Source organism: Erinaceus europaeus, chromosome 20 (assembly GCF_950295315.1).
Source record: "Erinaceus europaeus chromosome 20, mEriEur2.1, whole genome shotgun sequence".
Taxonomy (NCBI): Eukaryota; Metazoa; Chordata; class Mammalia; order Eulipotyphla; family Erinaceidae; genus Erinaceus; species Erinaceus europaeus.
In genome coordinates, this window is record NC_080181.1 from 55,447,694 (window position 1) to 55,472,687 (window position 24,994).

Sequence of the window (24,994 nt, forward strand, 5' to 3'; positions counted from 1 at the left end):
AGGGTAGTGACCTTGAAAGGACCCTGAGGCCACCAGCGACTGACCCTGGAGCTGGGCCCTGTCCTTGCATCGTCTCCCCCCACCCCTCCCTGGGAGAGATGGCAGCTCTTGACAAAACACCCAGCAGCTTGTCCTGCGGCTAGGGCTGGCTGGCCCGTTATCCAGATCAGATGCGTTGGGCTTTAATTAAATTGGAGCTCCCGAAGTGCCAGCACGATTAGCTGTGATTACTCGTCAGCTGTGTAGCAGACCTGAGTATTGTCATTGCCCCAGCGACATCTGCACATCTGCTTGAGGCCTCATGTATTAGTCTTAAACCCGAATCTCGAGAGATGGGCCTCAAAGGAGTGAAGGGTGAGAGACTGAGACTTGTCATCGTTGTAAGCATTATGTATATTCTACCAAAATCCTTTTAAAAAAAATGTTTTTAACTAAGAGATAAGTGTTTGTTGTTGTTGGTGGTGGTGGTGGTGGTTTGGTTTTTGATGTGGTACCAGAGAGTGAACTCGGGGCCTCACACTTGCACAATAGTACTTAGCAGCCTCCTGAGCCCAACTTTTCTATTCTTTATTATTTTGAAAGAGGGTGATAGGGCAGAGGAAATGATAGAGAAAAGAGAGACACCTCACCACCATCCATGTTTTTCTCACCTGGTGCCAGGGCCCGAACCCATAACCTCTTACATAACAAGGCACTTGGCAAACTATCTCCTGGACCCTGAAAGTTCATTTAAACAAGAAATTGCAGCTTAACACTTGAAAAAGCCAGTCAAGGTGTCTAGATTTGTGCAATATAAATAAATAAATAAATAAATAAATAAATAAATAAATGGGAGCAGGTGGTATCGCATCAGATTAAGCGCACATGGCACAAAGTCAAGGACCAGTGCGAGGATCCTGATACGAGCCCCGGCTCCCCACCTGTTGGGGGGGGTCGTCATTTCACGGGCAGTCAAGCAGGTCTGCAAGTGTCTGTCTTTCTCTCCCCTGTCTTTGCTTCCTCTCTCAGTTTCTCTCTGTCCTATCCAACAATAATAGCAATAATAACAACAGTAATAACAAAAATGGGGAAAATGGAGTAGTGGATTCGTAGTACAGACACTGAGCCCCAGCAGTAACCCTTGGAGGCAATAAATAAATAAATAAATAAATAAATAAATAAATAAATCCCCATGGCTTGTGTAGACTTGTGATCAAGCAGACACTAATTTCCTCTGAGCCACCACTTGGCCCCTGTTATTTATAATTTTCTCTTCTTAGCGGAGTGGGGACAGAACATGACTTCACCAGCTTCCCCAGGGCTCACCAGATGAGCTCAGGCCCTTGGGCACACGGGCCCCAAACACCCTCTCCATGTGGACCTCTCTTCTCTGTGCTTCTGAATGGCCCACCTCCCTCAGCACACTGCCCTTACATCACCAACACTACTCAACCCCAGTCCCCCAGAGTTCCCTGGCCATCCCCCTGGACTACAGTTTGTCTTCTCTTTCCCCAACGCTGACAACAAAAGCCTGTAAATAGCATGCCCTTAGTTCTTTTTCTCGTCACTGTGAGTCACTGTCTGCAGGGAAGAGTCTCAATTTGTAGTCTGAGCACTAGTCCTGAGAGGGCCCTGGTTTCTGCTCACATCTGTGTCTGGGCTCCTGCACCCCCTGAAAAGCAACTTCAGTCTCCCGGAGCCTCGAGGCTGGCTCCACATGCCCACCCACATGGCACATGTGCTTCCCCTCATGACTGCTGGTGCCAGCCTCCTATTCCACTGGAGCTGTTCTCTCCAGGTCGCCAAAGAGAAGTGTCTGCCTCTTCCCCATATCACTCTACCTATTTCTTCCTCTCTCTCTCTCTCTTTCCCTCTCCCTCCCTCTCCCTCCCTATCTCTCTGCATCTTGGATTCCATAGCAATCCCTGCAGCTCACATTCTCTCCACTCTTGGTTGCACTTAAAAGAGTGGAATCGGGGGTCGGGCGGTGGCACAGTGGGTTAAGTGCATGTGGCGCAAAGCGCAAGGATCGTTGTAAGGATCACGGTTTGAGCCCCTGGCTCCCCACCTGCAGGGGAGTCGCTTCACAGGCAGTGAAGCAGGTCTGCAGGTGTCTATCTTTCTCTTCCCCACTCTGTCTTACTCTCCTCTCTCCATTTCTCTCTGTCCTGTCCAACAATGAACAACATCAACAATGGCAATAATAATCACCACAACGAGGCTACAACAACAAGGGCAACAAAAAGGGGGGGGGAGGCCTCCAGGAGCGGTGGATTCATGGTGCAGGCACCGAGCCCAGAAATAACCCTGGAGAGAAAAAAAAAAAAAGAGTGGAGTCCAGTGACCTGGGCTATAAAGTGCAGGACTTAACAAGCATGAGGTCCCAGGTTTGGTCCCCACTACCACAGAGTGGTGCTCCAGTCCCTCTAAAATAAATAAGCTGGCCAAGTTGCAAGTTGTATGTTGAATGTAAGTCAGACAGTTATGCATACCTGCCTCTCTGCCCACAGGCTGCACCTGGGAGTTTGGGGCCATGGTCAACTACATCAAGAGGACATACCCTCTGACCCAGCTGGTGGTCGTGGGCTTCAGCCTAGGGGGCAACATCGTGTGCAAATACTTGGGGGAGACTCAAGCCAACCAGGACCGGGTCCTGTGCTGTGTCAGTGTGTGCCAGGGCTACAGCGCACTGAGGTGAGTGAGCCCCCTGAAACCTTTCCTCCCAGCCCCTCCTTGGTGACAAAACTGCCCAGGAAGAGTGTGCTGTGAAGACCCAGAAGAACTCTGAGTCTTGGCTTCACCTTGTTTTGCTTGCTGTATCAGCTTCCTTCCATCCAATAGGCAGCGTGTTTGGGGACAAGATCTGTCATTGGACAAGCCAAACCCCTGCCACTTGGGGACACTACACTGTGTCTCTAGGGAGTCTCTGGGAGGTGACTTCCTCTGTGCAGACCCAGGAGATTGGCAGAGCCATAAGCCTCTGAAAAGATGCAGGAGCCTGGTAAACCCAGTTCTCAGAGTTTTGGGAAGTGACTTCGGGGCTCTGGGGGATCTATAGAAATCTTCTCCTCCTCCCTGTCACTCCTTCTCCCCCTCCACCTCCATAGTCAAAATGTATGAGGGGGGAGTTGGGATTTAAATAAAAGATACCTTTTCCTCAGTTTATTCCCCCAAATCACATGGGAGATCATGTTTAAAAACATTCAGTTTCTAGGACCCCAGCCCTGGAAATTCTTATTCCTGAACCCAGGATGTGAGCCCAGGAATCTGCATTTAGACACAACACAGGTGGCTTCTGATGTTAGTAGTTCCTCCAGCTCTAAAACTACAGAAGGGGGGGATGCCCTGCTCTTCTTGAGGGAGAACTTCCCATCACTCCCCCTTGTGCTCTGGGGAGCCAGCTAAAAGGACACACTCCTTTATCTTGGCATGACTAGAAGTGTCTAGCCGTTTAGGAATCAGACGTGTCCCTCCTGGAACACCACAGGGGCAAACAGAGGCCCTGGCCAGGGATCCTACCTACTCTGCCCTGCAAATGGCCCAGTTTTCAGCAGTCCTGTCAAGCAGGACCTACTCAAGCCCCCTCCTAAACGATCGCTGTGAAGTTACAGTGAGTGGATTTGAGAGGGAGAACATGTTTGTTTTTCACTGCAGTGTCTTCTTTCCACCTCTTTCCACTTGCTGCAGCAGCGCCACCTGCTGTTCACAGGACACACCACCAGCTGGTTTGGCGAACCTGTTTAAGCAAAGATTCCTGAAGCCAGGGAAGTCGAATAAGCGAGGTGTAGACACAGGCCAGAGTTCCCTGAGACCTCAGAGCTTTTCAGACTTATCAATAGACTTTCCACGTCCTCGTTGTTCAGCAGGAGAAGCCCAGCTTGGCCCCTGGGAGCACTGGGAACTAGCACTACACTGCTGTTGGCCCCTGGGTCTGAAAGTCCCCCGGCCTCAGTGTGTAGGGCTGCGGCACAGGGCATGGATCCCCCCAACATTTCACTGAGCTCTACTTACCACAGGACAGCTTCTGCCATTAAACCAGTGTAACCTTTCTCTTCCTGCCAAGGCGTCAAGCCGCTGAGCTCTTCAGTACGGGATGGTGGCGGCATGTGGCAGGGGCCACGTGGGAGCTCAAGCTTCTGGTAAATCCCTTTGGGTTGAGTGTAGAGAACCGCTAGTCCCATCTTTTCCTCCCTTTGGCTTCTTGACCCAGCAGCTCCCTCCCCTCCAGCCAGAGCCAGCTTGGAGCTTGTGTAGTTTGCAGGGTAGCTGCTGCCACACCAGCTTGGAATTATGTGCTATGCCATGGGGGAGGGTCCAAGTGGCTCTAACATGCCTGGCCCCTCAGCACACGGCCTTCCTCTCTGGCAGTGGACATTTGAACCGCTGCTGTGAAGATCTGTATCTCAAATTCATCCACAGGCCAGGATGATAGTTTAGCATTAAAGCACAGGGTTGCCTGCCTGAGGCCCAGAGGTCCCAGATTCAAGCCCTGATAGGTTGAGCAGTGTCCTGACCTCTCTCACTCTTGTGTTCTCTCTCTCATTAAATACATCTTTGTAAAAATAATAAAAGAAAAGAAAAAGAGATGATGTGGTAAATCATGGCCAGAAGGGGTGAGAGAGGGAGTGGGAGAGCCCAGAGGATCGATCTATTTGCTGGCTTACTGGGCCTTACTCATTCCCTAGTGGGCAAGGAGCACAGCCGTGAACAGGGCAGACCTCCCCTGTCCTCGTGGAGCAGAGAGGAAAGAATAAAAGCAGGTCTTCTGTTGCAGCAAAGTAAAAGGTCAGGTCCTGGTATATGATTACAGAGGACGACCTAGTGGGGGTTGAATTGTTGTTTGGAAAACTGGGACATGTTGGGGAGTCGGGCTGTAGCGCAGCGGGTTAAGCGCAGGTGGCGCAAAGCATAAGGACCGGCATAAGGATCCCGGTTCGAACCCCGGCTCCCCACCTGCAGGGGAGTCGCTTCACAGGCGGTGAAGCAGGTCTGCAGGTGTCTATCTTTCTCTCCTCCTCTCTGTCTTCCCCTCCTCTCTCCATTTCTCTCTGTCCTATCCAAACAACGACAACAATAATAACTACAACAATAAAACAACAAGGGCAACAAAAGGGAATAAATAAATAAAATAAAATAAAAAACTGGGACATGTTACACGAGTACAAACTATTGCATTTTACTGACGACTGTGAACCATTAATCCCCAATGAAGAAATTAAAAAGAAAAAAAAGCAGTTCTTCACAAGCTTGTATTGCAGTATCTTCCACGAATGCTACAGTTTAAAAGCCGGCTTTTGATTGGGGGTTGGGTGTCAGAGATAAGTTCTGAATGACAGCCGGGGCATGTTTACAAAGCAGAAAATAGATATCATGTCACAAAAGGTTGCATGCCAAGCCTGTGGATGCCAAGGAGGCTCTTGGTCAAGTATAAAGTGGTTTTTGCAGGGAGGGAGAGTGAGGAGACAGCAGCGCAGTACCCAGGCCAGTGACAAGGTCCGTGAGAGGACCAGAGAGAAAGCTGCAGATCCCCAGCCCCAGCCTCCTTGAAATCCTGATGATCCAGCAGGCCCTTCCTGCTGCAGGAGAGGCCAGGCCCCACTATTCCTGCCAAATGGTAAAGTCCTTCCAGAGAGTGGGGCTTTTGTCAAATCTGGTTTGTAATTAAAGAGCTGTAAAATCACTTTGAGGGGCCAGGAGAGAGCTCAGCTGATAGAACACATGCCTCACCACACGTGAAGCTCTGGGTTCCAGTCTGGCATCACGTGGGAGCAACTCAGATAGCACCAGGGATGGTCGAGTGGTGCTGTGGCGTCTCCTCTCTGTGCCTGTCTCTCCCTCTACTACGAATAACAACAACAACTATAATAACAACAACAGTAATAAACTATACTAGAAATTTGGGTCAGAGAAGCCACCTAGCAGCATCATTCATGTGAAATCCTGGCTTCATTCTCCAATGACATAAATAAAACTAAAAAATAGGGAGTCGGGGGGTAGCGCAGCGGGTTAAACGCAGGTGGCACAAAGCGCAGGACTGGTGTAAGGATGCCGGTGCAAGCCCCCGGCTCTCCACCTGCAGGGGAGTCGCTTCACAGGCAGTGAAGCAGGTCTGCAGGTGTCTGTCTTTCTCTCTCCCTCTCTGTCTTCCCCTCCTCTCTCCATTTCTCTCCGTCCTATCCAACGACGACAACAATAACTACAACAACAACAACAAAAAAAGGACAACAAAAGGGAATAAATATTAAAAGAAAAACCTACAAATAAATGACTTGGCCTTTAGTTTGTATCAGAGCACAGCAAAAGGGAGAAACCTGTTGACTGTAGACTTAAACCTGCTGGCAGCGTCCGACTGAGGAGGTCGTTGACTTTCCCACCACTTGGTACTGAAGCTGACCAAAGGGCTCATCTGCGAGGATTGTTGTCTTATTAACTTTTAAAATGGAAAAACAAGTGTATAGTACATGCCTGTAACTCAGCAACCTGATTCCTGGAATGACCCTCCAGAGGGGAATACCCTAATAAGGATTGGGGGGTGACCATCTCCCCCCAGTTTGAGTGCCATCCCCTGCCCGCTCTTGTCACCAGCCCAGCCAGGCGGGTAGCTGCCCTCTCAAGCTGGATGTGCCACAGATAGTGACCTCCCTGCAGCTCCCTCCAGCCTCAGTGCCCACCTCCTGCCTTGGCCGGCATCCCACCCAGGGATGTCTGAGCCATCCCTCTGTCCCTGCAGGCCTGGGGGTGCACCTGTGCATAGATAGAGTGACCCTTTGGCGCTTACACTGCTTTGCTCCTTGCAGGGCCCAGGAGACCTTCATGCAGTGGGACCAGTGCCGGCGCTTCTACAACTTCCTCATGGCTGACAACATGAAGAAGATCATCCTGTCACACAGGTGTGCTGCTGCCTCCCAGGGACACCTTTGCCCAGCTTCTGTCAGGGCCACTCGACACCCAAACTCCCCCTCACCAGAAAAACAGAAAATGCAGAGCCAGTGCAGATCGCCGGCCCATCTTTGTGATCTGGGTAGAATCTTGCCCCAGTCTGCCAACCCAGCCAGTCGCTCTCAGCTCTCATGATTCCCCATAGCCCCAGAGGAGACAGCCCTTCAGCACCTCTCCTTCCCACAGTCTAGAGACTGGCTGATAGTTGCTCCGGAGCCTTTCTCCCTAGGTTGTTCTTATGCTTGGAGATCCAGAATGGTTCTCCTGGGACTGAGGGGTAATTCACTGGGTAGAGTACATGCTTGAGGCCCTAGGTTCAAGCCCTGGCACTGCAAGGGAGCACCATGGACAGCACCGGGGGGAGCATAATGCATGGTGGAGCAGTGCTTCAGTGTTTCTCCCTCCTCTATCTTAAAAAATAAAAAAGTGTGGGTGTCGGGTGGTAGCGCAGTGGGTTAGGAACACATGGCACGAAGCGCAAGGACCAGCGTAAGGATCCCAGTTCGAGCCTCTGGCTCCCCACCTGCAGCAGGGTCTCTTCACAAGCGGTGAAGCAGGTCTGCAGGTGTCTGTCTTTCTCTCCCCCTCTCTGTCTTCCCCTCCCCTCTCCATTTCTCTCTCTGTCCTATCCAACAACAACAACAGCAATGACAATAATAATGACAGCAACAAGAGCAACAGAAATGGAAAAAAATGGCCTCCAGGAACAGTGGATTCCTAGTGCAGGCACTGAGCCCCAGCAGTAACCCTGGAGGAAAAAAAAAAAAGTGTGTGTGTGTGTGTGTGTGTGTGTGTATGTGTGTGTGTGTGTGTGTATAGTTTTTTGGTTTTTTTTTTTTTTTAATGTACAGGGGAGGTGATTCAGCAGTGTTGTGCATGTGTGAGACCCTGTGTTCACCACCTGAACCGCATTTTTTAAAAAAAATGGCTCATTCTGTTGGCCCCTGCTCAGAATCCTGCACTTCTGGGGCTTAAACTCAGGACCCCAAGCATGCAAGGCAGGCAGTCTACCCTGTGGGCCACCTCCCCAGCCACTCACTCATCACTCGTTATGGAGAAATAACCCTGAGAGATGCTCCAGGTGGGCAGTGTGACTTGGTTGATCACCTGCTTTCTTTTGTTTTCTTGTGTGTCTCATTCCAGGCAAGCTCTTTTTGGTGACCACGTTAGAAAACCCCAGAGCCTGGAGGACACAGACTTGAGCCGCCTGTACACCGCCACGTCCCTGATGCAGATTGATGACAACGTGATGAGGTATGCCGCCCTCCAGAGCAGGCTGCAGGGTGGGGTGCCAGGCCAGTCTGGCCCAATACAGGGAACTTCCTCTGTCCACAGTAGTGTTAAGGACTTTGTTGGGGTTGTTTTTTTTTCTTTGCATAATTATCCATTGTTCCAGAGTTGAAGGTTTCGCAGAAAAATCTAAATTTCCGGTGTCTCTTGGAAGACAGGAGGAGGATTTGAGCCCTCATGCTGCACCTGTGCTGCCATCAGAGACCCTGAGGAGCAGGGGGCCCAGACACACATGCCCAGTTACCCATGGTCCTCCCTCTGCCCTCTCAAGCCTTATGCACAGCAGGACAGGGCAGGTGTCATATATCTGCATATACCCCACAGTAAAAAAAAAAAAAAAAAAAAGCTGTGTACTGGGCAGGGGTAGATAGCATAATGGTTATGCAGAGACTCTCACGCTGGAGGCTCCAAAATCCCAGGTTCAATCCCCCATACCACTATAAGCCAGAGCTGAGCAGTGCTTCGATTAAAAAAAAAAAAGTGGGTGGAGGGTAGATAGCATAATGGTTATGCAAAGAATCTCGAGTGCCTGAGGCTCCAAAGTCCCAGGTTCAATCTCCCGCACCACCACAAACCAGAGCTGAGCAGTGCTCTGTACTTATACCTGTCGCTGTTTCTTCCAAAGTAAAAGCACATGGACTAAAAGGGAGAGCTGTGTGTGTTTCCCACAAGGACAGAGTGTGTGGTAGAAGGCAGTGTAATACTCAAGCTCCACTCACTCCCTATTTCCTCTTCTCCTGAAGCCAAGGCCCTGATGGCGTCCTCTTTCCAGGGGGACACTCCCTTCTGACTGGCGACAGTCTTGGCTGCAATGGGTCAGGTTGATCTCTGACCTTCTCCTCTTGAAAAAACACAAGTTAACTAACGATCATTTGATAGCTCTAGGCATGGGCTACAGCAGACTAGTATCCATCCAATAGATTAGCAGCTACTGACCTTAAGGCCTGCGTCTATACTTCTTTCTTATGGCACTGCAGTAACTTTTTTTTTTTTATTTAAGAAAGGATAAATTAACAAAACCATAGGGTAGGAGGGGTACAACTCCACACAATTCCCACCACCCAATCTCCATATCCCACCCCTTCCCCTGATAGATAGCTTTCCCATTCTCTAGCCCTCTGGGAGCATGGACCCAGGGTCACTGTAGGTTGCAGAAGGTGGAAGGTCTGGCTTCTGTAATTGCTTCCCCGCTGAACATGAGCGTTGACTGGTCGGTCCATACTCCCAGTCTGCCTCTCTCTTTCCCTAGTAGGGTGAGTCTCTGGGGAAGCTGAGCTCCAGGACACATTGGTGGGGTCTTCAGTCCAGGGTAGCCTGGCCAGCATCCTGATGACATCTGGAACCTGGTGACTGAAAAGAGAGTTAACATACAAAGCCAAACAAATTGTTGAGCAATCATGGACCCAAAGCTTGGAATAGTGGAGAGGAAGTGTTAGGGGGGTACTCACTGTAAACTCTAGTGTACTTCTGCTTTCAAGTATATATTTTGCACTAGTTTATGGATACGTGTGAACATATGCTCTCTCTCACAGAACCTGGTCTATATCTAGGTTTGGGGACTTTGTTAGAAAGTGAACCACCTGGGATGGAATTAGAGTGTACTATGAAAGGAAAGGTCTCACCCGAGTAATGAAGCTGAAGGGTTGTCATTCCACACGTGAAGTCTCTGGACACAGTCTGAAGTGAAGCATGTTGAGGTGGCCATTGTTGTGTTGTGCAGTAACTTTCTTGTACCAAGTAATCTTGACATAGACCTGACCAAAGTTAAAGGAAATAGAAACTAGGAAACTGTTGGTATGTTCAAAAGATGAGAATGAGTTTTTTACCTATCCTCACTTAAGAAGGAATGTACCCAAAAGAAAGAAAGAAAGGAAGAAAGAAAGAGGAGAAGTGTACCATTTTATTGTGGTGCCTAGTGAGGGAAACAAATATTTGATTCAGTTTCCCATTCATCTTCTGAGCACTTTAAGCCCCAAGGAGGATGATTTAGTTGCCCCAGAACCTCACTGAAGTTTAGCAGTTTTCATGGCTGTAACCAGTTTGGGCAGGTATTGGAGGGTATCTCTTTCCCTCTGAGACCACAAAGGGACTAATTCCACTAAGACCACAGTGTGGGGGAAGGCAGCCTATCACAGAGACCCTAGTCAGAGTGGAGTAACTCTCCCCACCTCCCTGCTGCCATTCCAAAGCCTTGGGGTTTTCAGAGCTCCTCAGGCCACAGGCTTCAGAGCTTCAGGCTCCCTGGTGCCCACACTCTCAGAGCCCATAGCAGAGCTAGCCTGTAGGAATTTCCTGGAAGCTTCTGGGGAAAATCAGTTCCTGGCAACAGCTCCACGGGATAGAATGGGAAACTTGAAATCCCTGCCTCATCCCTGCTCTCCAAAGCAGATTTCATTCCAGGTCATGGTGGTATGGGTTACTGCACAGGAATAATTCTACTGAATGCCCTTGAATTTCAGTGTCTTAGTGTCTGCACTGACATCTGACTTTATGCTGCCTTGGAAGATGTAACATCCACTAATCATTGTCAGAGATGACAACTGGGCCTGACTCTGAGCTCATAAGCACCTTAGTGCCCTCTCATGGCGCCACTGAGGAATGTCCCGTCCTTAGCATCCTGTCACAGAAGAGTGATTTAGAGGAGTGAAACCCGTTGCCTAAGGCTCACAGTGTTTGAAGCCAGGCACCAAAGCATAATAAATCCACCGGTGTTTTCGTCTTGTGATGAGGGCTGTTTGACCTTTCCCTTCTCTTTTCATGTGTGTGTGCAGGAAGTTCCATGGCTACACCTCCCTGAAGGAATACTACGAGGAGGAGAGCTGCATGAGGTACCTGCACAGGGTGAGTACAACCCCCACCCCAAGGGCACACACAGCGCACAGCTTCACAGCTGCTGTGACAGGTGTCTCTCCAAAACACCCTTGCTGGAAGAAAGTTGAGCCCAAATCTGGCTCCAGTCGCTCCAGTTGTTGATCAGACCCTGTCCCTCTGTGGCCTCCCAGAGCCAGCCCTGGGCAATGCAGGACCTGTTTGCTCTCGTGTTTATGTGCAAGCCTTAAAATTCCTGCAAAACCTGATTTTCCTTCTAGTTTTCTCTGACAGTAGAACCCTGCCTGGTGCCTTCCCTGCCTCCTTAGAGGAGACCTGTGCAGTTTCCTTATAATCCTGGATCCTGGGGGGCTGGGTGGTAGTGCACCAGGTAAGTGCACGTAGTACGAAGCCCAAGGAACCGCACAAGAATCCTTGTCCAAGCCCCCAGCTCCTCACCTACGGGGGGCAGGGGTCGCTTCACAAGTGGTCTGGCAGGTCTGTAGGTGTCTAGCTTTCTCCCTTTCTATCCCCTCTCACTTTTTCAAAAAAAAACTAGATCCCATTTGCAACTTTGTGTGATGCCTGGGACACATAACTCAAAATTCCTACCATCATCTCAGATTCACAGTAAAGCAGATGTGTTTCCATGTCAGAGTGCTCAGGACATGTCTGCTGGCAACGTGGGGACTGACTTATTTTAGTGTCATTTTTAGCAGCTACAGATCATTAAATTTAGTCTGTGCTGAACCCTCACTCCCACATAAATCACCACCATGCCAGTCTCTTCTCCCTCGAACACAGGACTTGCCATTTATCCCTGCAGTGAGTGCTTGCTGGTTGGATCTCCACGCTCCTAGCCAAAGCAGAAAACCAAGAATCCAGCCCTGCCACCTGTTACATTAGCCATCACAGAAACCAGTAGATAAAACTCTGGGTTGTCAAGCAGGTGGTCCTGAATTCCATCCCCAGCATTGCCAGTTCCAAAGTAATGATGCTCTGGTTCTCTCTTCCTCCCTCTTAAATATATCTCCTGAAAGAGGAAGAGAGAAAGACACTATGCTCACTATGCAGTGAGCTCCAGCTGAGCCTGCATCGTCCTGGTCAGGGAGCCATGGATGCCTAAATGCTGCTGTTCTGTCAGCCCACCTCCATGAAAATGGACACGGAGATAACTGTTTTGCTTAAAAGGGTGTTGGATCAACCAGCCAGAGCCTCCTGCTCTCCTCCAGCTGCTCCTGTCTTCAACCTCAGAGAGGCTTCTATGTCTGGAGTCAAGCCTGCTCCATCTTTCTTCCCCACAACATAAACTGAATGACTGTGTACCTAACATTTTTTTAAATAATACAGAATGAACCTTAAATGAGAAAAATATTGCTTGTTTATCTCAAGCCCAATTTTTTATTTTATATACTTAGAGGAGAGACAGCTAGAGAGAAAGACGAGAGGCACCACTTCCCCATTGATGGAGTTCCCTTGGTGCTGTCCAGGGTGCTCCCATTCAGTCCCAGGGCCTCTGGGGGCCTCATGGACACTCAGGCTTGTGCTTTTCGGGGTCAGCCCCTACTTGTCCCCTGTACCTAACTCTGTGTGGAGTCTTTTTTTCTGAAAGTCACAGCCTATGTGGAACACTGACGGCACAGTATTTTGCTGACAAGCAGCAGACAGTTCGTTCCACACCGTCAAAGCGTGTAGCCATCTAGGATGCCGGTCCGGCAGAATCACGGCAGCAGTTCTAATTCCTGCCCCTGCCAAGCATTCTTAGCCCAGCTGTTGAGCAGCCTAAGCAGTAAACATGGAAATCTGTCTTGAATCAGTGGGGTCTAAAAAAGGGGAGCAGGTGGCTTCATCCTGCTCTGCTCTCCTCTTGCAGATTTATGTGCCTCTCATGCTGGTTAATGCAGCCGATGACCCCTTGGTGCATGAGAGTCTCCTGAACATTCCAAAATCTCTCTCAGGTGAGTGATTCTGCCTGCAGCTCCCTCAGTCACTCGGTGTGTTGCTGCAGCAAATCCTGTCACCTGCTCCCTGCTGTCACCTCCTGGAGACCAGCTCCTGTGGAGAAGGACCACACGTGGCAGGACTCCCGGGCAGCCTAGTTTTCTCAGGACCTGTCACGTGAAGGCATTTAGATTCAAAGCCCCACAGGGTTTGGGGAGTCCCCTAGCATGAAAGTGAAAGTGTTGTCTCAGGGTACAATTCCCTTAAGTCTGAAAGTGTTAACAAAATAGCCATTTAAACTTATAATGTGACCTGAAAAGCAAACAAACAACAACAAAAAATCCATTTTTGCTGCCTCTTGTGACAGACAGCCTGTGCTCTGCTCTGAGAACATCACACACGCTCTCACTAGCAGCTTTTCCTAGCCCACATGGGAACTAGCCCAAGCATGGACTCAGAGCTTCAGGCTCCATCCAGCTGAGCAGTTCTCAGGATGGCCACCTAGCATGTGCAGGCGGCTCTTAACATGACTAGCAGCTTTAAGGTAAGCTTCAGCCTCTCAGAGATAACCATCTCCAGGGGAGGGGCAGTGCTGGGTGCACCCAGCAGAATATGCATGTTGTCATGCACAAGAACCTGGGTTTGGGAGTCGGGCGGTAGCACAGTGGGTTAAGCGCATGTGGCGCGAAGTGCAAGGACCAGTATAAGGATCCTGGTTCGAGCCCCCGGCTCCCCACCTGCAGGGGAGTCACTTCACAAGCAGTGAAGCAGGTCTGCAAGTGTCTGTCTTTCTCACCCCCTCTCTGTCTCCCCCTCCTCTCTCCATTTCTCTCTGTCCTATCCAACAACGACAACACCAATAACAACAACAATAACTACAACAACAATAAAAAAACAAGGGCAACAAAAGGGAAAATAAATAAATATTTTAAAAAAAGAACCTGGGTTTAAGCCCCCAGTCCACCTGCAGGTGGGGAACTTCATAAACGTTGGAGCAGTGCTACAGATGTCTCTCTATCTCCCCCTCTCCTCTCAATTTCCATGTCTAACTAAATAAATAAATGTCTGTCATAAAAAGATAACTCCTCTGGACTCAACCTTGTTCTCCACCAAAAAGAGCATAAATGTGACTCCTGACTCAGAGCCTGCTGGGGCCAGGCAGGTCCGAAATGCAGAATCCCGGCTCACCCTACTGAATCAGCACCTGCATTCTAAGGCAGAATTCCGGGTCATCTCCTGGGAAGGCCTTGGTATGCAGCAGCCAAGGCTAGGAAGCTCATAACTCAGCAGTAAATTAGCTGGGAGCTTTGGCAACACTAGTGCCCGGTCCCTGCCCATCCTGTGACCCCCACATGCCCTCAGGTCCTCTCCCCTGCTCTGCTCGGAGATTCTTGGGCATGGGGACCCCTAATGGGCCCAGATGATTCTCAAATGCAGCCAAGTGTGAGAACCACTTAGAGTCCATGGACTTCTTAAGCAGGTGCCTGTTCTGCTTCCAAGCCAAGCACTGTCCCCACCCCTACTAGATAGCACCACATGTCCCTCCCACCTTGGTCACTGAGACTGAATGAATAGAGGCTTGCTAGCATAGGCAACCGTCTCATGTGGGGATAGCCCCAGTCCCCCTGGCAGCTGCCTGCCACACCTCCTGCCTCAGAGCCAAACAAAGAGTGGGGGCGCCAGTGACTCATGCAGCTACCTTTTCCCCCCACAGAGAAACGGGAGAATGTCATGTTTGTGCTGCCTCTGCACGGGGGGCATCTGGGCTTCTTTGAGGGCTCCGTACTGTTCCCCGAGCCCCTGACCTGGATGGACAAGCTGGTGGTGGAGTACGCCAATGCCATCTGCCAGTGGGAGCGCAACAAGCTGCAGTGCTCCGACACAGAGCAGGTGGAGGCCGACCTGGAGTGAGCCCTGCTGTGGCCCAGACTCTGACACTCCAGCTGCCACCCCTGGACCCTGCGTCCCCGCCGGCTGATTCAGGTCTCCCCTCTCTCTCGCAGTAACCTGATCTGACCTCACACCATCGTGGGGGAGCCACCTTTGGGTACAGCTGCCTTTGTGTGTAGGGGTTGGGGGGCAGCCAGCCCTGGGGGCTGCAGGCTATTTTTGTGTCTCCTCCATTGCACAGTCAGCCATGATGACAGGCCCCAGGCTCTCGCTTCCTGGCCTGGTGTAGCACCTGATTGCTTTGAAGCCAACCACATCTAGTTTCCCTATTAAAAAATGTCTCAACAGCAGTTTTGCTTTGCCAATCAAAAGGCTTTTCCCTGAGACCATGAATGATGCGCATTCTTTGGTGGCAGTTGTGTGCCCTTGCGTAAACCCTGGGAGAGCTCCCTGCCAGGGGTCCCTGCTGCAGATGTGCTCAGCTGGAGCCTGAGGACCAAGCCTCCCAGCCAGACTGCAACCTCTTAAGGCAAAAAAAAAAAAAAAAAATCCCTTGAGTCCCAAGCTGAGTTTTCCACCCTTCTTCCTCCTGCAGGATGGCTTCCCACCCTTTATGGAGCAGGCGGGGAAGCTGCGAGAGTCACTGAGGGCCCTTGTTGAAAATTCAGCCCCAGTCTGCCCCCTTGAAGAGCCTGGAGGTTTTCATTTCTAACAAGTGCCCTAAGGTGACTCTGCTGCAGGCCCTTTACTGGTGGCTGGTGTTTTTTTTTGTTTGTTTGTTTGTTTTTATATTTGTTTTTTTGAACCAAAATCCCAGCTCTAAGGGGTTTCTGGAGCAGCAAGGTGTGTGGCCCAGCTGTGACTATAGTGTGACCTCTCGCAGGGGGGCTGAGCTGCACCTAACTCTGCTTCACAGGCCCTGGGAAAGGTCCTGCAGATTTCACTTTCTTCACCAATAAAGCAGGGCTGTCCACCAGGTATATTGCCAGGTCACTCCCATTTCTGAGACTCAGTGACAAACTCAGCTCACTAAGATTTGAGAGCATGTCCCACAGGGAGGCTGGGAGCTCCTCTGCTCTACGTAGGGAGGGAAGTCGTGATTTGCCTTTTTTGTTGGTTTGTTTGTTTGTCTGTTTTGTTTCTCATTTTATATAAAGAGGTGTGTTTATTTGTTAAGGCACTCAATTGTAATTTCATTTTTTTTAACCCAGATCTCTCTCACTCTGGCTTTTGATACCAAACAATTCAAAAGTTGTATCTAAGTTTAGAGAAAAGATCTTTCCAGCCCCAGAGAGGGGTGATTTTGAAACCATATTTTTTATTCAATAGCCTGTATTTGTAGTCCATTGGCTAGCTCTTTCTAAAGTATATCTTTGCAAATGAAGATGCCTCTGGAGGTTTCATTTTGCTATCCTGTGGCACTTGAACCTTCAAACATCCTGCACTTTGAGACATCAGCAGTTGCTATCTGGAACTAAATGAAAGTATGAGTGAAATTGTCTGGACATTGAAGAAAAGTTTCCTCTCCTAACCTCCTGGGCTCCAGGTCAGACATGAATACACTGGGAGAGTCTGTGTGACTGCTTCAGGGGCCCGGGGAGCACCTGAGACTGGGGTACAGGTTCTCATGGCTGCAGGTCAGTGTAGTTTGGGCATTGATCCAGGTGACTATGGTAGAAACATCTGGAACATGAAGAAGTTGTTTTCTGACAATCACCAGATCGTCCTCACTGGTAACATCAAGGACATCCATCATCTCAAAAGACGGGGCCTTCTGTGGTCTCAGCTTTGACGTGCTGTGACTTCTCAGGCCCACCCACTCAGCTCAGCTCTGTGCCCGCCACCCGCCCTGTTCTTGTTCTCCCGCACTTCCTTCTTATGTTCTTTCAGCACAAACTGGCACTTTATCATCCTCCCCTGGATTTGGAAAGCAGTCCTTCTCTCTTAGTTCTTCCTCTACCACCTGCAAGGCTGTCGTCTAGGAGGTGCTGGGTCCTTTTTCCTGTGGGAAATCAGGTCAGTGAAGCAATAACTTAATGCAGTTGGCTCTCCATCCCAGGAAGCGAGAAGGCACTCTCTCCCTCACCCTCAGTCTCATCTCTTGACTGTTCTGACAAAGCAGTGTAGGCACTAGCTCCATTCAGGAAGAGAACAGGAGCTTTGGTGTCACACTGGAGGGGGCGGCGGGGGGGGGGGGGGGCGACTAGAAGCTCTGGGATCCTGGTCTAAGGGTGTGTGTGTCCCCAGGGCCAAGAAAGGGCATGGGTTGTATATAGTCACTGTTGCCACACACCGGAATTCGCCCCTTAGGCCAGGTGGGGGTGTCCCAACTGAAATCTTTTGAGTGTGACTCTGAGTGGCCCTGACCTTCCAGTTTGGCTCACATGAAATGCACTGAAGCCCTTTGTTCCAGCTTCAGGCTCTTGGGCCTGGCAATGAGAATGTGGCCGTCTTACAGGAAAATTCTTGTTTGTTGAATGAAGGCACAGAGGAACTGAATTTATTACAGAGATGCACACTTGCATCTATAAACAGAGAGCCGCCTTTTCTATGTAGGTCAGCCTTTTCCTTCCTCCAGCTTCCCTGGCTCTCCAACTGGTTGCTGATGAAAATGGGAGCATTCTTCTACTGAGCTCCGATTTGGACTAAAACAAGGCTGGAGTTTGCCAAGAGCATTTGAATCCGATCAAAGGATCTGCTTTGTCACATCAGATGAAGGGTATAGATTGCATAGACCTAAATGATCCTCTTGCAGATAAAATCATGTTAAAAGTCAGAGGGGGATCACCCTGTCTCTGCTGGCTGCTTTTCCCGCTTCCTAAATAATCTGAGGGGGGTCGGGCGGTAGCGCAGCGGGTTAAGTGCCCGTGGTGTGAAGCGCAAGGACTGGCGTGAGGATTCCGGTTTGAGCCCCCAGCTCCCCACTTGCAGGGGAGTCGCTTCACAGGCGGTGAAGCAGGTCTGCAGGTGTCTGTCTGTCTTTCTCTCCCCCCGCTCTGTCTTCCCTTCCTCTCTCCATTTCTCTCTGTCCTATCCAATAACAACAGCATCAGTGACAACAGTAACAATAATAACAACAACAAGAGCAACACGGGTAACAAAAATGGGGGGAAAAGTAGCCTCCAGGAGCAGTGGATTCGCAGTGCTGGCACTGAGTCCGAGCAATAACCCTGGAGGCAAAAAACAAAACAAACAAACAAACAAACAAAAAAACCAATCTGAGGACACTCTGCTAGAGATGGAGCCTGGTCTAGGGAGGGCACCTGCCTTGGAAAGTCTGCCATATCTCTGTGATGTGTTTCTTTGGAAGAGAGAGTTTAGCAGTCAAGAAAGCTGCTGCTTCTCCCTGCTAGGAGCTGGCACCAGTGCAGAGCAGAATGCTGTTGGTTGGCTCTCGTTCTTCCCCCTCTCAGATATGTTTCTGGCTCACAGGACCCCTGTGACACCAGGGACTGCAAGAGCGTATTCTTTTCTTGACAGACCGTTACGGAGCCTGTGTCCAGGAGGCCTGGGCTCTTGTCCCAGGTCTAGTTCCCACTGGGCTGTGGGCAGTCAATTCATCTCTGAGCTCCAGTGCCCTCCTCATCAGAGTCTCTTCTGTTCACACACCATCTGCCCACCGTCCCCACCTGGCTTCCTCAGCCCCTGCACATAGAAACGGATCTGTCAAGGTTCCAGGCTCATTCATCTGGGGACAGGTGGAGGAGGTGTCTGCAGTTTAAGCCTTTGCTGATGAAGAGACCCTTGAGGTCACCCAAGTCATTGACTGATGTCCCTGCTTCCATTGCAATATCCTTGCTGTTCCCAGGGGGCTCTTGTGACAGGCAGGTGCTGGCCACTAGAATGGGGTGAATACCCTTATCTTTGCGGGTACAGAAAGAGTTCAGCAGTCCTTCCTGCCCGGCCTTTCATTCCAAGCCACAGTCTTCATGACAGCTGAACTCTTCTGGGCATCTGAATAAGAGCTTTCTTTGTGGTATGTGACTTCAACCCATCCTGCAAGCTCGCAGGAGACAATACACGTGTTCTTGTTTATGTTTGCCAGGGATGTGAGGGCCTCTTCTTTTCTGGTGGGCTGATTCTGCCTTAGAGCTAGAGGGAAAGACTGTTGAAACGCCACGTGGAGTCACAGGAACTCAGGCCTCTCTCACCTCTAGGCAGGATGAGAAAGAAGCACTTCACAATTATCATCGGAAATCATTTCCTTTGTCCAGAAAGCCTTAACTTGCCTCTAGAATATTCAGCCAGTACCACATCAGTCTTACGGCACTGGAATTCACTTTCTTCTTGCTGTGGTGGTTTGAAGCCACAGCAGAACCAGAGGATTTTCTTCTGTGGCCTGTGCAATCCTTGTGAGGTGAGGACCGCCAACCAGGCGAGTGAGGCAGAAGTAGTCACGCGCCTCATCTCCAGCCCCTTTCTGCCCTTGGCCTCTGCCACCCAGAGTCACTTCTGATTACTCGAATGCTTCAAAAAGCCATGCAGGGTGACCTGCTGGTGGCACTCAGAGACCAGGCTGTGGAAGCAAAGCTTTTCTTCTGTCGGTGATCTAAACAGAGGGCAGTATCCCTCTCTTCATAATCTAGGCCTGCTTGGCTTTTGCCAAATTGTCTGGGAAGCTAAGGAGTGGGGACCCGGCCCCCGTGGGTCATGAGAACTGGGATGCTCTCCAAAGCAGGAGTCGCTTCCTGCAGCCAGAGTTCTCCTGAAGTTGCTTTTGGGAGCAGGCTGCAGAGTCCAGCCCCCCTCCTACGCTGCCCCCATACTTTTCTGAACTGTGTTCCCTAGCATGTCTGTGGGTAAAGCATGTATCGCTAGTGTTGGGAGTGCATTACGACCTGGTGGATGAAGTCTTTTAACTCGACTCCTGTTAATTCATAACAAACCCACCAGATCCTCTGCTTCCTAGTCCCCACTAGCCAAGAAATCAACTGTTGCCATAAGTCGGGGACAATCCACTTACTGCACCTGCAGAAAGACCCATCCTGTCAGTGGGCATTCTCCTTCCAGAACACCCACGCAGAGTAGCCAGCAGTCGCCCGGGATCATCACTGAACCCCTGGGTTGCACTGGTTCCAGCCCAGCCACCTCCTCCCTTCCAGGCTGTGTCCCGAGGAGGGCCAGCTTCCTGGGTGGAGGAGCTGGGCTGGGTTGAGGGGGAGGCCTCTCTAGCTGGCCTGAAGCACAAGTCCGAGTGGAACCTGCTGCCTCTCCACCCCACTTCCAGACGTTCTGGGTCTCTCCCACTGCCTCAGGAAGACTTTCACTGTACCTGAGCTTCCCACTTCCACTGCTGCGGCTGCCTTAGCAACACCAGGGCAGGGGGGCGGGCGGGGAGCCGGTTTGCGCCCCCCTTTTCCTGGTCAGACTCCGGCCAGCCAACATTCTTCTGTTGGCAGATCTGCTTCCAAATTGATTTTTGGGAACCATCACTTTCACATTCTGACTTTTTGTTCATTTCTGTTTGGTTTGGACTTTCCTGAAACTTCCAGTGCTGCCCTGAAAATAACGTATTTTTGAGTTTGTGTTCTGAAAGCCTCTGTACTGCCGGATTTTGGGGTGAGGAGTGGGGCGGGGGGCGTACAAAATCCTTCAGCACTGAGGTGTTTAAGATTTGCAACTAGCAATGCAATTTTTTTTCTAAATATGAGGATATTTACCTTTATTAAGAAATTATACTAAACAGTGGTGTCCTTAATCACTTTATTTTTATTTTCTCACGTTACTTTGGGTTCTATTTTGATTCTATGTGGTGGTAAACAAAGATCATTACAAACAAAAACTGTAATTTTGTTATCTTTGAGTCAATGGAATTTCTTTACTTAAAAAATAAAAGATTAAAAATGTGGTGGGGTCCTGTGTTGTTTGTACAGTGGGGGCTTTTCTGTCCAGTAGGACTTTCCCTATGTCAAGAGCTTGAAACACCAAGTTCTCATCATGACTGATGTATTTTTTTTTAATATTTATTTATTCCCTTTTGTTGCCCTTGTTGGTGCTATAGTTATTATTGTTGTCATTGTTGTTGGATAGGACAGAGAGAGAAATGGAGAGAGGAGGGGAAGACAGAGAGGGGGAGAGAAAGATAGACACCTGCAGACCTGCTTCACCGCTTGTGAAGTGACTCCCCTGTGGGTGGGGAGCCAGGGGCTCAAACTGGGATCCTTACTCCAGTCCTTGCACTTTGTACCACCTGTGCTTAACCCGCTGCGCTACCACCCAACTCCCGACTGATATTTGTCTGATTATGAGGAGATAGGGGAGAAGGGCATGTGTGTACAAGCAGCGGTGCTAGGGAACAGATCTGCCCTCTGGGGTGTCAGCATGCAAGCCGATTTATCGATAGTTAACCCACTCGTGTAAATAGTATGCCAAGAACATCAGTCCACAGGTGTCTTTAGAAGCTCAACTTCTCTGTGCCAGAAAGCAAGGCCTGAGAGGTGTGAGCTGCCAGCATTTTCAGCACTTACCCTGAAAGTGGACCACACAGTGTCAGGTGAGAGGTAAGTGTGACCCCATGCGTGATCTCTGCTTTCCTGAGAGGGTGCTGTGGAGACAGGTGATTGTGACTAAACTGAAGACCGTATCGAGTTGGTTCTGTAGTGGTGGTGTTTCTTCCCCATGTTGCATCTGTTTGGTTCCAAGCTAAGGTTCTTCCAGGGCCAAGCAGGCCTGGCCAGGAGGGCCAGACTATCCCTGCAACCCCCACCCAGCGAAGAGCCATGGAACTCAAAGTCTTCTGCCCTCTTTCGATAATCGGAATGAGCAAAGTGTGTTGGTTTATGTAGGCATGCATTAACAGAACCAATAGCAAATCTCAAAATGTGTCCTCTGTACTGGGAGATGACTCACTAGGTAGAGCACATGCCTTACTGCGTGTAAGACACGGCACCAGCATCACATGAGATGGTCACAGATGGTGTGGGGGAGCTCCGTGCGCGATGGGGAGTTGCTGTAGTGTCTCTGTTCTGTGTGTCACTGTCTCCCAAACAACAGAAAATGAGGTTAGGGAAGTCACTCAGGCGCATTGTGCATGCATGCTCAAGACACTGGTTTCATGTTCTGGGAGCCCATCTGAAAAGCAGCATCCTTCTCTGGAAAGCAAGCTCACCCTCACTTCCTGGCCCCCACACAATGACCAGAATATTTGAATCAAAGAATATCATCTGTGAAGGGGCCAGGTGCTGGTGCACCTGGTTAAGCGCACATGTCACAATGTGCAAGGACATGGGTTGAGCCCCCGGTCCCCACCTGCAGGGGGAGAGCTTTGCGAGTGGTGAAGCAATGTTGCAAGTGTCTCTCTGTCTCTCTCCCTCTCTATCACCCCCTTCCCTCTTGACTTCTGGTTGTCTCTATCTAATAAATAAATAAAAATAATTTTAAAAAGAGAATACTGGGAGTTGGGCGGCGGCGCAGCGGGCTAAGCACACGTGGCGCAAAGCACAAGGACCGGCATAAGGATCCCGGTTCGAGCCCCCGGCTCCCCACCTGCAGGGGAGTCGCTTCACAGGCAGTGAAGCAGGTCTGCAGGTGTCTGTCTTTCTCTCCCCCTCTCTGTCTTCCCCTCCTCTCTCCATTTCTCTGTCCTATCAAACAACAACGACATTAATAACAACAATAATAACTACAACAATAAAACTAGGGCAACAAAAGGGAATAAATAAATATTAAAAACAAAAGAGAGAGAGAATGTCACCTGTGGCAAATAGTTGGAAGTGGGTCCAAATCATGGGGCTTACGTAGGTCAACACCAGCCAGTCACCATGGGGGGCACGCAGGACCACCAACTGCAGCACACCTCTCCTGAGGCAACCCCACAGATGTGGCTATGGTGACATTTACCTCCAGTACTCACTGTCCCTGTGGTAGGACCACCAACTGCAGCACACCTCTCCTGAGGCAACCCCACAGATGTGGCTGTGGTGACATTTACCTCCAGTACTCACTGTCCCTGTGGTGCAAGTGTGTTTGTCCTTAGACTTTCCCTCATCTCTGGTCCCACCAGGAGGGCTTCCCCATGCAGAGTAGCACCACCTCAGAGTGATCCTCCATGGGACTGATGACAGCCTCCTCTCTCCCAGTGACCTCAGAGTCAGAGGGGTCGCATGCATGTTCCAACCATGTATCTGAGTGGTTGGGGCAGATGGACCTTGATCAGGTTGACTTTCCCCAAAGATGCAAATGAAACCCTATTTCCCTTGTGACTCGGTCCCATCCAGAACTTGTTTTGTTCAGATCACTTTATTTATTTATTTATTTGCCTCCAGGGTTATTGCTGGGTCTAGGTGCCTGCACCATAAATCCACTGCTCCTGGAGGCTATTTTTTTTCCCTTTTGTTGCTCTTGGGGGGGGGGGTTGTTTTGTTTTGTTTTAGAATTTATTTATTTATTTATTCATGAGAAAGCTAGGAAGAGAGTAAGGACCAGCCATCACTCTGGTACATGTGCTGCCGGGGACCGAACTTGGGACCTCATGGTTGAGAATCCAATGCTTTATCCACTGTGTCACCTCCCGGACCACATCGCTTGTTGTTTTTTAATCATTGTTGTGGTTATTGTTGTTGTTATTGATGTCATCATTGTTGGATAGGACAGAGAGAAATGGAAAGAGGAGGGGAAGACAGGAGGAGAGAAAGATACCTGCAGACCTGCTTCACCGCTGATGAAGGAACCCCCCTGCAGGTGGGGAGCCAGAGGCTTGGACCAGGATCCTTACACCAGTCCTTGCGGACCCCCCCCCCACTTTTTATTTTTTAAGATTTATTTATTAATAGAACCTGAGCATCACTCTATCACGTGATGCAGGAAACTGAACTTGGGAACTCATGCTTAAGAATCCAATGCTTTACACACTGCCATCTCCTTTGCTTGTTCAAACCTTTTTTTTTTTTTTTTTTTTTTACTGATATGACAGAAGCTGAGAGAAGGGAGGGTCCGGGAGAGAGACACTTGGGTCTGGGGTAGACAGCATAATAGTTATGAAAAGAAGGGAGTCTGGTGGTAGCGCAGCAGGTTAAGTGCATGTGGCACAAAGTGCAAGAACCAGCATAAGGATCCTGGTTGAGCCCCTGGCTCCCCACCTGGAGGGGAGTCACTTCACAAACGGTGAAGCAGGTCTGCAGGTGTCTGTCTTTCTCTCCCCCTCTCTGTCTTCCCCTCCTCTCTCCATTTGTCTCTGTCCTATCCAATAACTACAATAAAACAACAAGGGCAACAAAAGGGAATAAATAATAAAAAAATATTTATGAAAAGAAACTCTCATGCCTGAGACTCCAAAATCCCAGGTTCAGTTACCTCCACCACCATAAGCCAGAGCTGATAAGTGCTCTGGTAAAAAGAGAGAGAGAAAGAGACCTGCGGCATTACTTCACAGCTGGTGAAGCTTCCCCCCCTGCAAGTGGGGACTGGGGATTTGAACCTGGGTCCTCCTGCATGGTAACTGCACTCAACCAGGTGTGCCACCACCCAGTTCCTCAAACTACACTTTTTTTTAAAGATAATTTTTTTATATTTATTTTCCTTTTTGTTGCCCTTGTTTTATCGTTGTTGATGTCGTTGCTGTTGGATAGGACAGAGAGAAATGGAGAAATGGAGAGAGGAAGGGAAGACAGAGGAAAGACAGGAACCTGCAGACCTGCTTCATCGCTTGTGAAGCCACTAGCCTGTAGGTGGGGATCCGGGGACTTGAACCGGGATCCTTAAGTCACTCCTTGCGCTTTGCACCATGTGCACTTAACTGGCTGTGCTACCGCCCAACTCCCGACCCCCCCCAAAAAAAAACACAACAACACAATTTTAGCAAGTGGCTGTCCAGAATTCCTGTATCATTGTTCCTGTCTTTGGTGACTTCCCCAAAAAACTGAATTATATTTTCTCCTGAACGTGGAGGTGGCCGTCACTTGTAGGGTTGGACCGGCAGCTGGGATTTTGTGAGGCTTTTTTCCTGCTCAGCTTGTCTGAAGCTCTTGAGGTGCAGTACCAGAATAAGGCCAGCAGGGGGCAGTGCTGGCCAAAGTGCAACTTGGAGCCTCACCCTCAGAGTGCTTGGGCTTTTCTGTCCCACCCCAAGCTTAAGCTAACTTTAGGGGGATTCCTGTGAGTTTGAATAAGAGCCAAAGCTGCCCCAGGAGCCTCCAGGTCAACATCTGCC

At 49.8% G+C, this 24,994-nt stretch overlaps 1 protein-coding gene across 1 annotated transcript in view; it reads left to right on the forward strand.

Moving 5' to 3' along the window:
* Positions 1 to 20,693, forward strand: part of ABHD2 (abhydrolase domain containing 2, acylglycerol lipase) — an 83,790-nt gene extending 63,097 nt beyond the window's left edge. Inside the window, exons 6-11 of the mRNA XM_007516759.3 lie at positions 2,490 to 2,673; positions 6,777 to 6,869; positions 8,062 to 8,172; positions 10,980 to 11,049; positions 12,890 to 12,974; positions 14,672 to 20,693. Coding sequence (XP_007516821.1) covers positions 2,490 to 2,673; positions 6,777 to 6,869; positions 8,062 to 8,172; positions 10,980 to 11,049; positions 12,890 to 12,974; positions 14,672 to 14,868 — 740 coding nt within the window. The 3' untranslated portion in view covers positions 14,869 to 20,693. The remainder of the gene's footprint in view (positions 1 to 2,489; positions 2,674 to 6,776; positions 6,870 to 8,061; positions 8,173 to 10,979; positions 11,050 to 12,889; positions 12,975 to 14,671) is intronic.
* The last annotated feature ends 4,301 nt before the right edge of the window (positions 20,694 to 24,994 follow it).